The 16,735-nt window shown below is 45.9% G+C and overlaps 1 protein-coding gene across 5 annotated transcripts in view; it reads left to right on the top strand.

Annotated features, from left to right (window-relative positions):
- The window catches only part of LOC139273181 (utrophin-like), a 476,555-nt gene that overhangs the window by 344,835 nt on the left and 114,985 nt on the right, over nt 1-16,735 (top strand). For all 5 annotated transcript variants that reach the window (XM_070889721.1, XM_070889722.1, XM_070889723.1 and 2 more), the window contains one exon: nt 11,698-11,759. In XM_070889721.1, the coding sequence (XP_070745822.1) occupies nt 11,698-11,759 (62 nt within the window). The remainder of the gene's footprint in view (nt 1-11,697; nt 11,760-16,735) is intronic.

Here is a 16,735-nt window from a genome sequence, read left to right as displayed (position 1 = left end):
CACCACATCCACTGGTTTCCCCCTTATCCACCCTGCTCGTTACATCCTCAAAAGAACTCCAGCAAACATATTAACAATCCGCACACAATGCCCCATTATGGTGGGGGTTGGTAAGGTCTTGTGCTTGGGTAAGGGACATCAGCTAGCGGAGGCATTGCTGGGGTAAGGGTCTTCAGCTGGCGGAGGGATGCACTTACGCTGGGGTGATGGACATCGGCTGTGGGAGGCAGCTCACGTGCTAGGGGAGGGAGGCACTTATGCTGGGGTAATGGACTTCGGCTGGAACTTCGTGACTTTTGGGGAGATCTATCCTCTGTGGCTTCTGAAGTCAAAATGGATCAAATTACAAATTGGAAATTCACTCAACTTGGGCTGGGCGGTTCCAATTACACATTTCAGAGGAACTTCAGGGTGTGGCTTATCCTCCAAGGGATAAATCAGCAATAGGTTTGGAGAGCCACTCAGATAAACTGCAGTATTTCAGTTAGTATAAATAGAAGCATCCTTCCTTAATCTGCTGCATCAGATGTGTCCAAACTGAGCCTTTGGTCCACAGGCAGCCCTGGCGTTCTGACCTTGGAAGCCTTGGCATCTCCGTCCTGTTTGTTGTTTACTCATTTGTCCTGTTTGAGTATCTTGGGCCTGGAGGTTTGGATAGGGCTGTTAACCTCATTGTTGAATAAATTCTAAATCAGAACAGTGATCTGTTGGTATTAACAACTTGAGATAGCGAATTAAAAGGGCATGAGTTAATAGGGCACCTGAGGCTCTGTGGGACATTCCATGAAGATAACAAGCTTGGGCATCCCTGTGCCACACTGTTTTGAGGAATGTCCTCAGATTCAGGCCCCACTCCAGGACTTGAGTACATCATTTTGACTGCACTGTCGGAGAATGCTGTCTTTTGGATGACACATTAAACCGAGGCCTGCTCTCCTCTCATGGATGTAAAGATCCCAAGGCATTATTCAGAGAAGAGCAAGGAAGTTCCCTGCTGTACTGGCCAACATTTATCTCTTGATCAACACTTCCAAAAGCAGGTTAACTAATCATTTAACTGAGTAAGCCTGTGGCAGATGGATTTCAACACATGCAAGTGTGAGATCATCCATTTTAGATCAAAAAAGGATAGATTTGAGTGTTATTTAAATAATGAAAATCTAGGAATAGTGAAGGTCTAAAAGCAATTTAAGGGTCCATTTACACAGATTATAATTGTAGTAGTCCGGTACAAAAGGCTAATGGAATGTTTTTGTGCTCAAGTCTCTGGGGTGGGACTTGAACCCACAACCTTCTGACTCAAAGACAAGAGTGCTACCCACTGAGCCATGGCTTGTCACATGATATAAAATCAGTGCCAGCTATTCAGGAGAGAAGTTACGAAACACTTCACACAAAAGGTGGTATAGAAATGTGGAACTCCCTCCCACAAAAAGCAGTAGATGCTAACTCAATTGATAATTTTAATTTCGAAATCGATAGATTTTTGGTAGGCAAGGGGATGAATGGATATGGAGCTAATGCGGGTGGATGGAGTTAGGATAAAGATCAGCCATGATCTCATTGAATGGCAGAATAGGTTTGAGGGACTAAATGGGCAACTCCTGTTCCTATGATCCTATTCATCTAATTGTTGTTTCTGGGACAATACTGTGCACAAATTGGCTTTTGAATTTGACTACATAATTAATTGCCTATGAAGCGTTTTGGAATATCCAATGGTTTAAAGGGCACTTTGAGGGTTCTTTGTTTCTTCCTTTGGTTGCAGTGCCCCTTTTCAGAATGCCAATGCAGTATGAAATGTTAGTAACTTTTCTTGTTGTGGTGGCAGATCTTAAAACCAGAGACCTTGCACAAATGAAAAATACTTCTCTTTCTAATTATGCAGGAACTAAAAATATTTTTTGCAGATTTGTTGCCATGAATATTATAATAACAGGTCCATTAAAATCTATTGAGAGTTGGTCTTTTAATATGGGTTGTTAATTTTTAAATTACTGTTGGAACCAATGTAAGAACAGAGAGTAAGTTACATGGTGATGGGGAGAGCATGAGACAGTGGGACTCATCTAGGATTGCTTTGGCAAAGAGCAGTCACAAACACGATTGATAGCAGTCATGCATTTGAGATTTTTGGGAATAAAAAAAATTGTGATCATGTATGTTGAAATGAAAAATTAGGCCATGATTCTCAATAGATTATATGAGTATATTAGTGTATCTACACTGTGCTCAGTGGTATTATAAAGTTAAAAGACCTCTAATTTAGAAATTCTTCACAAATGATCAGCTAGCTTGTGTATTATGTAATATAAACAGAGAATGCTGGAAATTTCAGCAGGTCAGGCAGCATCTGTGGAGAGAAAAACAGAGTTAACGCTTCAGGTCGATGACCCTTCGTCAGAACTGCAGAATGTTCGAAAAGAACACATTCTTAAATTGAAAGGGGGAGGGGAAGAAAGAACAAAAGGGATGGCATCCAATTTCCACCCTTCCCTCACCTTTACATGGTCCATCTCCAAATCTTCCCTTCCCTTCCCTTCCTCAACTTCTCTGTCTCCATTTCTGGGGATAGACTTTCGACCAATATCCACTATAAGCCCACTGACTCCCACAGCTACCTGGACTACACTTCCTCCCACCCCGTATCCTGTAAGGACTCCATTCCGTTCTCCCAGTTTCTCCATCTCCATCGCATCTGCTCTAACGATGCCACCTTTCACACTAGTGCCTCTGACATGTCTTCCTTTTTTCTCAACTGAGGATTCCCCTCCGCCGTGGTTAACATGGCCCTCGACCGTGTCCATTCTATTTCCCGCACCTCTACTCTCATCCCTTCGCCTCCCTCTCAGAACCACAACAAGGTTCCCCTTGTCCTCATCTTTCACCCCACCAGCCTCCATGTTCAACAGATCATCCTCCGCCATTTCCATCACGTCCAACGTGATCCTACCACCATCACATCTTCCCCTCCCCTCTCAGCATTCTGAAGGGACTGCTCGCTCCGCAACACCCTGGTCCATTCCGCAGTCACCCCCAGCACCCCCTCCCCTTCCCACAGCACCTTCCCGTGCAAGCGCAGGAGATGCAACACCTGCCCTTTTACCTCCTCCCTTCCCACTATCCAGGGCCCCAAATACTCCTTCCAGGTGAAACAGCAATTTACTTGTACTTTCAATTTAGTATACTGTATTCACTGCTCACGATGTGGTCTCCTCTACACTGGGGAGACCAAGTGTAGATTGGGTGGCCGCTTTGCTGAACACCTCCGTTCAGTCTATAAGTATGACTCTGAGCTTCTGGTCGCCTGTCACTTTAATTCTCCACTCCACTCCCACTCTGATATCTCCATCCTCGGACTGCTCCACTGTTCCAGTGAAGCTCAACGTAAGCTCAAGGAACAACACATTTTCTTTTGTTTAGGCACTTTACAGCCTTCTGGACTCAACATCGAGTTCAACAATTTCAGACCATAACCTCTGGCCATCTTTGGCTCCCTTTTCTCCCCCACCCCCACCCCCACCCCATCTTATGTTTTTTATCTTCCTTCTCTTTTTTTTCTCTCTGTCTATAATGGAAGCTGGTCATTACCACGCTATTCACACCCTATCCAGATTAACCTTTTTCTAACCTCTATCATTACCATTTCAATTCGGCCCATCATCCCTTTTGTCTCTCTAATCTCTCCTGCCTTCCACCCTATGACAGACCTTCCCTTTTATTCTTTCTTCCCCTCCACCTTTCAGTGCTTAAGAAGTGCTCTTTTCAAACATTCGACAGTTCTGACGAAGGGTCATCAACCTGAAACGTTAACTCTGTTTTTCCTCTCCACAGATACTCCCTGACCCGCTGAGATTTCCAGCATTCTCTGTTTTTATTTCAGATTCCAGCATCTGCAGTATTTTGCTTTTATATTCGTGTATTATGTAGTTACCTGCAGGAGCTGGGAGCAGAATTAGTGTTAGAAATCTTTCTTTTTTTGACTGAGGATAAATGCGAATTGCAGTACTTCCAGATTCGTTTGTGGAAAAGAGGAATTTTTGTTTACCACATAATAATTTGGTCTTGGGCTGCTTTTCATACTAATAGCTTTTCTTTTCTTTTTTATATCAGTAAGTGAACTGTAACATTGTTATTACCAATTTAAGGGTATCTAAGGTTAAGACATGGCAGGAGAGCTCGGCCATGTGATATGCTCCTCCTGTACCATGTGGGAACATATCCGGTGTCCCTGGGCGCTACGTGTGTGGGAAGTGTATCCGCCTCGAGCTCTTGACGGTCCGTGTTGCGGAATTGGAGCTGAGGGTGGATTCACTCTGGAGCATCCACGATGCTGAGAATGACGTGAGTATCACGTGTAGTGAGTTGGTCTTACCGCAGGAGAAGGGTCCACAGCCAGATAGGGAATGGAAGACCAGCAGGAAGAGCAGTGCAAGAAAGATAGTGCAGGGGTCCCCTGTGGTCATCCCCCTGCAAAACAGATACACTGCTTTGAGTACTGTTGGGGAGGATGACTCATCAGGGGAGGGCAGCAGTAGCCAAGTTCATGGCACCGTAGGTGGCTCTGCTGCAAAGGATGGCAGGAAAAAGATTGGGAGCGCGATAGTGATAGGGGATTTGATGGTGAGGGGAATAGATGGGCGTTTCTGCGGACGCAACCGAGACTCCAGGATGGTATGTTGCCTCCCTGGTGCAAGGGTCAAGGATGTCTCGGTGCGGGTGCAGGACATTCTGAAATGGGAGGGAGAACAGCCAGTTGTCGTGGTGCACATTGGTACCAACGACATAGGTAAAAAAAGGGATGAGGTTCTACGAAAAGAATTTAAGGAGCTAGGAGCTAAATTAAAAAGTAGGACCTCAAAAGTAGTAATCTCGGGATTGCTACCAGTGCCACGTGCTAGTCAGAGTAGGAATCGCAGGATAGCGCAGATGAATACATGGCTTGAGCAGTGGTGCAGCAGGGAGGGATTCAAATTCTTGGGGCATTGGAACCGGTTCTGGGGGAGGTGGGACCAGTACAAACCGGACGGTCTGCACCTGGGCAGGACCGGAACCAATGTCCTAGGGGGAGTGTTTGCTAGTGCTGTTGGGGAGGAGTTAAACTAATATTGCAGGGGGATGGGAACCTATGCAGGGAGACAGAGGGAGACAAAAATGAGGCAAAAGCAAAAGACAGAAAGGAGATGAGGAAAAGTGGAGGGCAGAGAAACCCAAGGCAAAGAACAAAAAGGGCCACTGTACAGCAAAATTCTAAAAGGACAAAGGGTGTTAAAAAAGCAAGCCTGAAGGCTTTGTGTCTTAATGCAAGGAGTATCCGCAATAAGGTGGATGAATTAACTCTGCAAATAGATGTTAACAAATATGATGTGATTGGGATTACGGAGACGTGGCTCCAGGATGATCAGGGCTGGGAACTCAACATCCAGGGGTATTCAACATTCAGGAAGGATAGAATAAAAGGAAAAGGAGGTGGGGTAGCATTGCTGGTTAAAGAGGAGATTAATGCAATAGTTAGGAAAGACATTAGCTTGGATGATGTGGAATCTATATGGGTAGAGCTGCAGAACACTAAAGGGCAAAAATCGTTAGTGGGAGTTGTGTACAGACCTCCAAACAGTAGTAGTGATGTTGGGGAGGGCATCAAACAGGAAATTAGGAGTGCATGCAATAAAGGTGCAGCAGTTATAATGGGTGACTTTAATATACACATAGATTGGGCCAGCCAAACTGGAAGCAATACGGTGGAGGAGGATTTCCTGGAGTGCATAAGGGATGGTTTTCTAAACCAATATGTCGAGGAACCAACTAGCGGGGAGGCCATCTTAGACTGGGTGTTGTGTAATGAGAGAGGATTAATTAGCAATCTCATTATGCGAGGCCCCTTGGGGAAGAGTGACCATAATATGGTGGAATTCTGCATTAGGATGGAGAATGAAACAGTTAATTCAGAGACCATGGTCCAGAACTTAAAGAAGGGTAACTTTGAAGGTATGAGGCATGAATTGGCTAAGATAGATTGGCTAATGATACTTAAGGGGTTGACTGTGGATGGGCAATGGCAGACATTTAGAGACCGCATGGATGAATTACAACAATTGTACATTCCTGTCTGGCGTAAAAATAAAAAAGGGAAGGTGGCTCAACCGTGGCTATCAAGGGAAATCAGGGATAGTATTAAAGCCAAGGAAATGGCATAAAAATTGGCCAGAAATAGCAGCGACCCTGGGGACTGGGAGAAATTTAGAACTCAGCAGAGGAGGACAAAGGGTTTGATTAGGGCAGGGAAAATGGAGTACGAGAAGAAGCTTGCAGGGAACATTAAGGCGGATTGCAAAAGTTTCTATAGGTATGTAAAGAGAAAAAGGTTAGTAAAGACAAACGTAGGTCCCCTGCAGTCAGAATCAGGGGAAGTCATAACGGGGAACAAAGAAATGGCAGACCAATTGAACAAGTGCTTTGGTTCAGTATTCACTAAGGAGGACACAAACAACCTTCCGGATATAAAAGTGGTCAGAGGGTCTAGTAAGGAGGAGGAACTTTATTAGTCGGGAAATTGTGTTGGGGAAATTGATGGGATTGAAGACCGATAAATCCCCAGGGCCTGATGGACTGCATCCCAGAGTACTTAAGGAGGTGGCCTTGGAAATAGCGGATGCATTGACAGTCATTTTCCAACATTCCATTGACTCTGGATCAGTTCCTATCGAGTGGAGGGTAGCCAATGTAACCCCACTTTTTAAAAAAGGAGGGAGAGAGAAAGCAGGGAATTATAGACCGGTCAGCCTGACCTCAGTAGTGGGTAAAATGATGGAATCAATTATTAAGGATGTCATAGCAGTGCATTTGGAAAATGGTGACATGATAGGTCCAAGTCAGCATGGATTTGTGAAAGGGAGATCATGCTTGACAAATCTTCTGGAATTTTTTGAGGATGTTTCCAATAAAGTGGACAAAGGAGTACCAGTTGATGTGGTATATTTGGACTTTCAGAAGGCTTTCGACAAGGTCCCACACAAGAGATTAATGTGCAAAGTTAAAGCACATGGGATTGGGGGTAGTGTGCTGACGTGGACTGGTTGTCAGACAGGAAGCAAAGAGTAGGAGTAAATGGGTACTTTTCGGAATGGCAGGCAGTGACTAGTGGGGTACCGCAGGGTTCTGTGCTGGGGCCCCAGTTGTTTACATTGTACATTAATGATTTAGACGAGGGGATTAATTGTAGTATCTCCAAATTTGCGGATGACACTAAGTTGGGTGGCAGTGTGAGCTGCGAGGAGGATGCTATGAGGCTGCAGAGTGACTTGGATAGGTTAGGTAAGTGGGCAAATGCGTGGCAGATGAAGTATAATGTGGATAAATGTGAGGTTATCCACTTTGGTGGTAAAAACAGAGAGACAGACTATTATCTGAATGGTGACAGGTTAGGAAAAGGGAAGGTGCAACGAGACCTGGGTGTCATGGTACATCAGTCATTGAAGGTTGGCATGCAGGTACAGCAGGCGGTTAAGAAAGCAAATGGCATGTTGGCCTTCATAGCGAGGGGATTTGAGTACAGGGGCAGGGAGGTGTTGCTACAGTTGTACAGGGCCTTGGTGAGGCCACACCTGGAGTATTGTGTACAGTTTTGGTCTCCTAACTTGAGGAAGGACATTCTTGCTATTGAGGGAGTGCAGCAAAGATTCACCAGACTGATTCCCGGGATGGTGGGACTGACCTATCAAGAAAGACTGGATCAACTGGGCTTGTATTCACTGGAGTTCAGAAGAGTGAGAGGGGACCTCATAGAAACGTTTAAAATTCTGACGGGTTTGGACAGGTTGGATGCAGGAAGAATGTTCCCAATGTTGGGGAAGTCCAGAACCAGGGGTCACAGTCTGAGGATAAGGGGTAAGCCATTTAGGACCGAGATAAGGAGAAACTTCTTCACCCAGAGAGTGGTGAACCTGTGGAATTCTCTACCACAGAAAGTAGTTGAGGCCAATTCACTAAATATATTCAAAAGGGAGTTAGATGAAGTCCTTACTACTCGGGGGATCAAGGGGTATGGCGTGAAAGCAGGAAGGGGGTACTGAAGTTTCATGTTCAGCCATGAACTCATTGAATGGCGGTGCAGGCTAGAAGGGCTGAATGGCCTGCTCCTGCACCTATTTTCTATGTTTCTATGTTTTCTAATGAGCATTTTTATAAACTGAGCGACGACCATTGAAATCACACTTTCTTTCACCAGTGCAGGATGTGGGTGCCAAATAGGTGAGAGTTTACAGTTTAGTGGGACTGACCTTAATTTTATCACTGCTGATGCTGGTATAACCAAGCATGTGATGGAACTGAACTCAAACCAGTCAGTGATTCCCACAGTGTTTATTAACATAACAACAAGAGCAGGCGTTGACAACGAGATCCGCCGCCGTGCAGCCTTCGGCCGCCTGAGGAAAAGAGTGTTTGAAGACCAAACCTTCAACACTGTCACCAAGCTCATGGTCTATAGGGCTGCAGTAATACCCGCCCTCCTGTATGGCTTAGAAACATGGACCATATACAGTAGACACCTCAAGTCGCTGGAGAAATACAACCAACGATGTCTCTGCAAGATCCTCCAAAACCCCTGGGAGGACAGACGCACCAACGTTAGCGTCCTCGACCAGGCCAACATCCCCAGCATTGAAGCACTGACTACACTTGATCAGCTCTGCTGGGCAGGCCACATAGTTTGCATGCCAGACACGAGATTTCCAAAGCAAGCGCACTACTCGGAACTCCTTTATAGGAAATGAGCCAAAGGTGGGCAGCGGAAACGTTACAAGGACACCCTCAAAGCCTCCCTGATAAAGTGCAATATCCCCACTGACACCTGGGAGTCCCTGGCCAAAGACCGCCCTAAGTGGAGGAAGTGCATCCGGGAGGGCATGCAGAAATCAAGTGCAGGCAGCGGAAGGAGCGTGCAGCAAACCAGTCCCACTCACCCCTTCCCTCAACGACTATTTGTCCTACCTGTGACGGGGACTGTGGTTCTCGTATTGGACTGTACATCCACCTAAGAACTCGTGTTAAGAGTGGAAGCAAGTCTTCCTCGACTCCGAGGGACTGCCTATGATGATGATTAACATACCTATTAGACCTCAACTAGAAATGCTTATCCTGAAAAATTGCTGTAAAATGTCAGATGTCTTTTAGTCACAAGGTTTAAAAACTTCAATTCTACAATATTTACTTGACTTTTGTTCAGCAACTTGGCTCAAAGCGATATTTCTACTGCAATCTTTCTTGAGCATCTAAGATCTCAATGTTTTCAAAATGCAGAATAAATAATGTGCTTTCCATGATTCTTTTTTTAAAAACCATCATTGGGGAAGGAGAGAGAGAGAGATTTAACATTTCAGTGTAGTCTCTAGGGTTTCTCAACTCCCCTCTAATCTTTCTCCCAATTACTTTAAATCTATGCCCCCTGGTTATTGACCTCTCTGCTAAGGGAAATATGTGCTTCCTATCCACTCTATCTAGGCCCCTTATGATTTTATACACCCATTTACCCTAGTTAGAACAGGAACTCATATAGGAACAGGAGACCATTCAACCGCTCGAGCCAACTTCAACAGTCAATTAAATCGTGGTTGATCTGTGCCTCAATTCTATTTACCTGCCTTTGCTCTATATCCCTTGATACCCTTACCTAAAAAAAATCTTTATCAATCTCACTCTTAAAAGCTTCAATTGACCCAGCATCCACAGCCTTTTGGGGAAGAGAATTCCAGATTTCCTCCCTCAGCCTCTGCACCGAGCGACTTCTCATCATCCGTGATTTCAACCTCCATCTCAATTCATCATGCTCGCTCTCATTTGAGTTCACTACCCTCCTATCCTCCCTTAATCGCTCCCTCCATGTGAAGGGACCGAGTGTAACATAGCTAAGTTTGTTGATGATACAAAGATGGGTGGGAAAGCAAGTTGTGAGGAGGACACAAAAAATCTGCAAAGGGATATAGACAGGCTAAGTGAGCTGGCAAAAATTTGGCAGATGGAGTATAATGTGGGAAAATGTGAGGTTATCCACTTTGGCAGAAATAATAAAAAAGCAAATTATAATTTAAATGGAGAAAAATTGCAACGTGCTGAAGTACAGAGAGACCTGGGGGTCCTTGTGCATGAAACACAAAAAGTTAGTATGCAGGTACAACAAATAATCAGGAAGGCAAATGGAACGTTGGCCTTTATTGCAAGGGAGATAGAGTATAAAAGCAGAGAAGTCCTGCTACAACTGTACAGGGTATTGGGGAGGCCACACCAAGAGTACTACGTACAGTTTTGGTCTCTGTATTTAAGGAAGGATATACTTGAATTGGAGGCTGTTGAGAGAAGGTTCACTGGGTTGATTCCGGGGTTAAGGTGGTTGACTTATGAAAATAGGTTGAGTAGGTTGAGCCGATACACATTGGAGTTTAGCAGAATGAGGTGTGATCTTATCAAAACATATAAGATAATGAGGGGGCTCGACAAGGTGGATGCAGAGAGGATATTTCCACTCATAGGGGAAACTAAAACTAGGGGACATCATCTCAGAATAAGGGGCTGCCCATTTCAAACTAAGTTGGAGGAATTTCTTCTCTGAGGGTTGTAAGTCTATGGAATTCTCTGCACCAGAGAGCAGTGGAGGCTTGATCCCACTGTGCTTGCAAGCTTACTGCCCCATCTCCAACCTCCCTTTCCTCTCCAAAGTCCTTGAACGTGATGTCACCTCCAAAATCCATGCCCATTGTCTTTAGTCCCCACCACAAACTGAGTTCCCTAGCCACCGACTCCATCCATCTCCCTAGCATCTGTCTGAGGCTGAACCAGACTGTTCGCAACCTAGGTGTCTTATTTGACCCTGAAATGAGCTTCCGGCCACATATCCACAGCATAACTAAAACTGCTTCTTTCCACCTCCATAACATTGCCCGTCTCCACCCCTGCCTCAGTCTCCACCCCTGCTGCGGAAACCCTCATCCATGCCTTTGTTACCTCTCGCCTCGACTACTCCAACGCACTGCTGGCTGGCTGCTCATCATTTCACCCTACGTAAACTTGAGGTCAACCAAAACGCAGCAGCCCGTGTCCTAACTCGCACCAAGTCCTGGTCACCCGTTCACCCCTGTGCTCGCAGACCTACATTGGCTCCTAGTTCAGCAACGCCTCGATTTCAAAATTCTCATCCTTGTTTACAAATCCCTCCATGGCCTCGCACATCGCCATCTTTGTAATCTCAGCCTCATAACTCCCCGAGATGTGTGCGTTTCTCAAATTCTGCCCTCTTGAGCATCCCTGATTATAACTGCTTGACCATTGATGGCCGTGCCTTCAGCTGCCTCGGCCCCTACCTGAACCTCTTCGCCTCGCTACCTCGCTTTCCTCCTTAAAACCTACCTCTTTGATCAAGGTTTTGGTCATCTGCCGTAATTTATTTTTATGTGGCTCAGTGTCAAATTTATTTGTTTTGCCTTAAATCATTCCTGTGAACCACCTTGGGATGTTTTACTACGTTAAAGGCGCTGTATAACTGAGTTGTTGTTTGTGAAAAACTGCTTCCTGATTTCACCTCTGAATGAACTGGCTTTATTTATGGCACATAGATAAATTCTTTTTGGGGTTAAGAAGAGTTTACAAAGTTTTGTGGAGTATGCTTCTGGATTTAGAGCTGATTTCTGTGCATTCTCTATCCAGCCACCAGACTCAGAATACCTGTTGGGACCATCCGAAAATGACTGAACTTTTTCACTCATTGGGTAAGTAAACTAGCAGCAGAACTCTGTATGTAAGGGTTCTGAATCATTATTAGATTATTGCGACACAAAGAGTAATAAAAATACATTTGGGTTTGTTTGCAAATATATCTACGAGTTTAAATCTGTTTAGAAATATGCACATACTTCAAATATTGGTTTTATGCCTAATATATAAGCAGGAGTTATGGGCTACATTGCTGACATAACTGAAAAAATTGATAGTGAATTCTGGCTATAAATAGCAAGAAAAAAAATCAATGCTGTTCATGTTTTGAAATGCAGGTTCATAATGATCTATGTATTTTTAATCCCCTACTTGGTTAAAAGTAGTGGTAGGAACACTTAGTGACATAGCCTGTATAAGTTAACTTGTCACCCTGAAAATGTTTTGCTAGATTTCAAACGTTATAGATAAATTTCTATGCTTGCAGTGAGTGCAGGTTGGAGAATCAGGGCTGCGCTGTTGTAGCCCTAACTCTGACCTGGGCTCCCTTTGAGTGAAGGATGGATAAATTGTACAGTATTTAGAACCTGAGCTCCTTTCAGGAATAAACATACTTAAAATAGACATCTCGCTTTGTACATTTGTAAATAACCTAATAATCTGTAAATCACTTCAATAACCTAAGCATGTCAGGTGAGTGCTGACACTTGCTTCACAGCGTGATAAAAATACCAACACTCAGCTCGAGTACAAAGCATTTAAAAATTGTACGTTAATCCCAAAATAACATGCTTTGCTTCAGAAAGGAATACGAAGACATATTGAACATAAGTTTAAAAATGTTCCCATTTATCAACAGTATCATTTAAAAAGTGTTGATCCACATTATTGCTATACCACCATCTCTATATGCTGTAATAGAGAAATGTGGTAAAACTATAATGTGTGTGCAGCTTCCTCAATAGTTCAAATAGATCACGGTCATACCTGATGGATACGGAGCCACACAGATAAGAAAGTTCTCGGGTCGATCACAAGTCTGTGAACAGATGGCTGATGTTTACTGGGAAACGGTGGTGATGGTACAGGTGTCTTTGGATTACGGGAGGAGGAGATCGGCAGGATGGCAATCAGGAATATTTGAGCATGTGAATGTCAGGTGATGCCTGAATCAAGCTGAACTGTGACACTGCTCCTGATTAAAGAGCCTTCTCACTGCCCAGCCACTCTCTCACAGAATGGCCATTTAAATGAAGGAACAGAGAGAAGCTTCTGCCCGTGAAACTATCCCAGCGTGAAACAGTGCTTTCAGGGGGGAGGGGAACAAACCAAAACTGGAATGGACATTATGTCTGAGTCCCAAAGATGGCTTTTGAGAGAATATTCTGTGTACTTCTAACCCTAAAGTTGAACTTAAGAGTGTGAGCTAAGGATACTGTACAGCCATAGTTCAAAATTATGGCCTGGACAACATGGACCATTTCCCTTACCTCGGGAGCCTCTTATCAACAAGAGCCGACATTGACGACGAGATTCAACATCACTTCCAGTGTGCCAGTGCAGCCTTCGGCCGCCTGCAGAAAAGAGTGTTCGAAGACCAGGCCCTCAAATCTGCCACCAAGCTCATGGTCGACAGGGCTGTAGTAATACCCGCCCTCCTGTCTCTGAACCATACATGGACCATGTACAGTAGACACCTCAAGTCACTGGAGAAATACCACCAACAATGTCTCCGCAAGATCCTGCAAATCCCCTGGGAGGACAAACGCACCAACATTAGCATCCTCGACCAGGCCAACATCCCCAGCATTGAAGCACTGACCACACTTGATCAGTTCCGCTGGGCAGGCCACATTGTTCGCATGCCAGACATGAGACTCCCAAAGCAAGCGCTCCTTCACGGCAAACAAGCCAGACGTGGGCAGAGGAAACGTTACTAGGATACCCTCAAAGCCTCCCGGATAAAGTGCAACATCCCCACTTACACCTGGGAGTCCCTGGCCAAAGACCGCCCTCAGTGGAGGAAGTGCATCCGGGAGGGTGCTGAGCACCTCGAGTATCATCGCCGAGAGCGTGCAGAAATCAAGCGCAGGCAGCAGAAGGAGCATGCGGCAAACCAGTCCCACCCATCCTTTCCTTCAACGACTATCTGTCCCACCTGTGACCGGGACTGCGGTTCTCATATTGAACTGATCAGCCACCTAAGGACTCATTTTTAGAGTGGAAGCAAATCTTCCTCGATTCCGAGGGACTGCCTATGATGATGATAGGCATAGTTCAAAATTAGTAAGTGCTGGATCTCTTGTGGTGTTCACTAATTACATGCAAGTTAGATTACAATTGTTTACTTAGTCGAACTGAGTGTGGTCCAAATTTTAGCTGTTTCAAAGGGATAAAGTCTGCATTACTTTACACGAGTAGAAAGTGTACTAATTTAGTACACGGGCAGAGAAGAACTCTGTCTTGTTTGGAGATACCTGTACCTGGTTCTGATGCATTATGCACCAGCCACAAATCCCACCTGTGATAATACTGTGGATCAGTTACTCAAACAGAGTTCAGATCCTTTGCTGAAATGTAACTTACTGAATTCTGTGTTCATTTTAAAGCGCTGAGGCTGTTGAATGCCATTAATGTGCAATGTTTTGTTCATGTTCACTGAAAAGGCTAACCTTGCTGCTTGTTTCTCTGTCTCGCTCGCTCGCTCCGTGCCCGTCTCGCTCGCTTGCTCCGTGCCCGTCTCGCTCGCTTGCTCCGTGCCCGTCTCGCTCGCTTGCTCCGTGCCCGTCTCGCTCGCTTGCTCCGTGCCCGTCTCGCTCGCTTGCTCCGTGCCCGTCTCGCTCGCTCCGTGCCTGCCTCGCTCGCTCCGTGCCTGCCTGTCTCGCTCGCTCCCTCGCTCCGTGCCTGCCTGTCTCGCTCGCTCCGTGCCTGCCTGTCTCGCTCGCTCCGTGCCTGCCTGTCTCGCTCGCTCCGTGCCTGCCTGTCTCGCTCGCTCCGTGCCTGCCTGTCTCGCTCGCTCCGTGCCTGCCTGTCTCGCTCGCTCCGTGCCTGCCTGTCTCGCTCGCTCCGTGCCTGCCTGTCTCGCTCGCTCCGTGCCTGCCTGTCTCGCTCGCTCCGTGCCTGCCTGTCTCGCTCGCTCCGTGCCTGCCTGTCTCGCTCGCTCCCTCGCTCCGTGCCTGCCTGTCTCGCTAGCTCCCTCGCTCCGTGCCTGCCTGTCTCGCGCTCGCTCCCTCGCTCCGTGCCTGCCTGTCTCGCGCTCGCTCCCTCGCTCGCTCTGTCTCGCGCTCTCTGTCTATCTCTCTCGCTCGCTCTGTCTCGCGCTCTCTGTCTATCATTCTCTCTCTGTTCCCTCTTCTCGGGTACAGTTCCCCTCTCCTTCAAATCTGCTGTCCAAAAATCCTTTCCTCAAAAAATGCACCCTTGACCCCGCTTTCTTTTCAAACTACCACTGCATTTCCAACCTCCCTTTACTCTCAAGTCCTTGGAATGTGTTGTTGCCTCCCAAATCTCTGCTCATTTTTCCTGCAATTCAATGTTTGATTCCCTCCAATCAGGTTTCCATCCCACAGTACTGAAACAGCCCTTATCAAAGTCACAATAACATTCTATGTGACTGTGTGACCCTCGTAAACTAACCTGCCTTTGACATGCTTGACCACACTATCCTCCTCCTAACGCCCTCTTCTGTTGTCCAGCTGGGTGAGACTGCCCTTGCCTGGTTCCATTCTTATCTAACGAATCGTAGCCAGAGAATCACCTGCAATGGCTTCTCTTCCTGCTCCTGTACCGTTAACTCTGCAGGCCTCCAAGGATCTATCCTTGGCTCCCTTCTATTTCTCATCTACATGCTGCCCCTTGGCGACATCATCGAAAAACACGTCAGGTTCCACAGGTACACCAGCGGCACTCAGTCCTATCTTACCACGACCTCTCATGACTCCTGCATTGTCTCTGATTTGTCGCACTGCTTGTTCAACTTCCAGTATTGAACAGAAATTTCCTCCAACTAAATATTGGGAAGACTGACGCCATTGTCTTCGATCCCCGTCACAAACTCCGTTCCCTAGTCACCCTCTCGCTGACAGCTGTCTGAAGCTGAGCCAGACTCTTCGCAACCTTGGTGTATTTGACCCCAAGATGAGTTTTCGACCACATATCCACTCCATCAGCAAGCCTGCCTACTTCCACCTGTGTAACATCACCTGACTCCGACCCTGCCTCAGTTTATTTGCTGCTAAACCCTGATTCATGTTTTTGTTACCTCTGGACTTGATTATTCCAATGCTCTCCTCGCTGGCCTCCCATCTTACACCCTACATAAACTTGTGGTCAACCAAATCTCTGCTGCCTGTATCTTAACTTGCACCAAGTCCCAAAACTCCTATGCTCGCTGACCTACATTGGCTGACAACGCCTCAATTTAAAAAGTCTTATCCATGTTTTCAAACTCCTTCATGTCCTCACCCACGCTCTGTCTCTATAATACCCTCCAGCCCTACAAGTCTTTGAGATCGTTGCGCTCCTCCAATTCTGCCATTTTGTGCATCCTCAATTTGAATTGATCCACCATTGGTGGCCGTTTCTTCAGCTGATTTCACCCTAAGCTCTGGAATTCCCTTGCTAAACCTCTCTGCCTCTCGACCTCTTTCTCAGGCATAGACTGGATGGGCCGAATGGCTTCCTTCTGTGTTGTAAGGATTCTATGACTCCTTTTACGATGCTCCTTAAAACCTACCTCTGTGAGGCTTGTGGTCATCTCTTTCTGTGGTTCAGTGTCGAATTTTGATAATACTCTTGTGAAGCAACTTGGGATGTTTTGCGACGTTAAAGGTGGTATGTAAATGCAAGTTGTTGTCAGTCTGTCCATCTCTCTCCCCTCTCCCTCTACCCCATTCTTAAGTATAAGGTGTCTGTTTATTTTCCTCTCTCCCAAATTCCCAACAGGGTCTCTGAGTCACTCCTTCTATCCCTCACTTATATACCAACAGCCAGTTTGCAGGTAATGATGTATCCTACTGTCTCATGTCCTTAC

The sequence above is a fragment of the Pristiophorus japonicus genome, chromosome 9, assembly GCF_044704955.1.
Source record: "Pristiophorus japonicus isolate sPriJap1 chromosome 9, sPriJap1.hap1, whole genome shotgun sequence".
NCBI classification, from domain to species: domain Eukaryota; kingdom Metazoa; phylum Chordata; class Chondrichthyes; family Pristiophoridae; genus Pristiophorus; species Pristiophorus japonicus.
The sequence above is the reverse complement of the archived record's forward strand: the minus strand, read 5'-3'. Positions and strand labels throughout refer to the sequence as shown.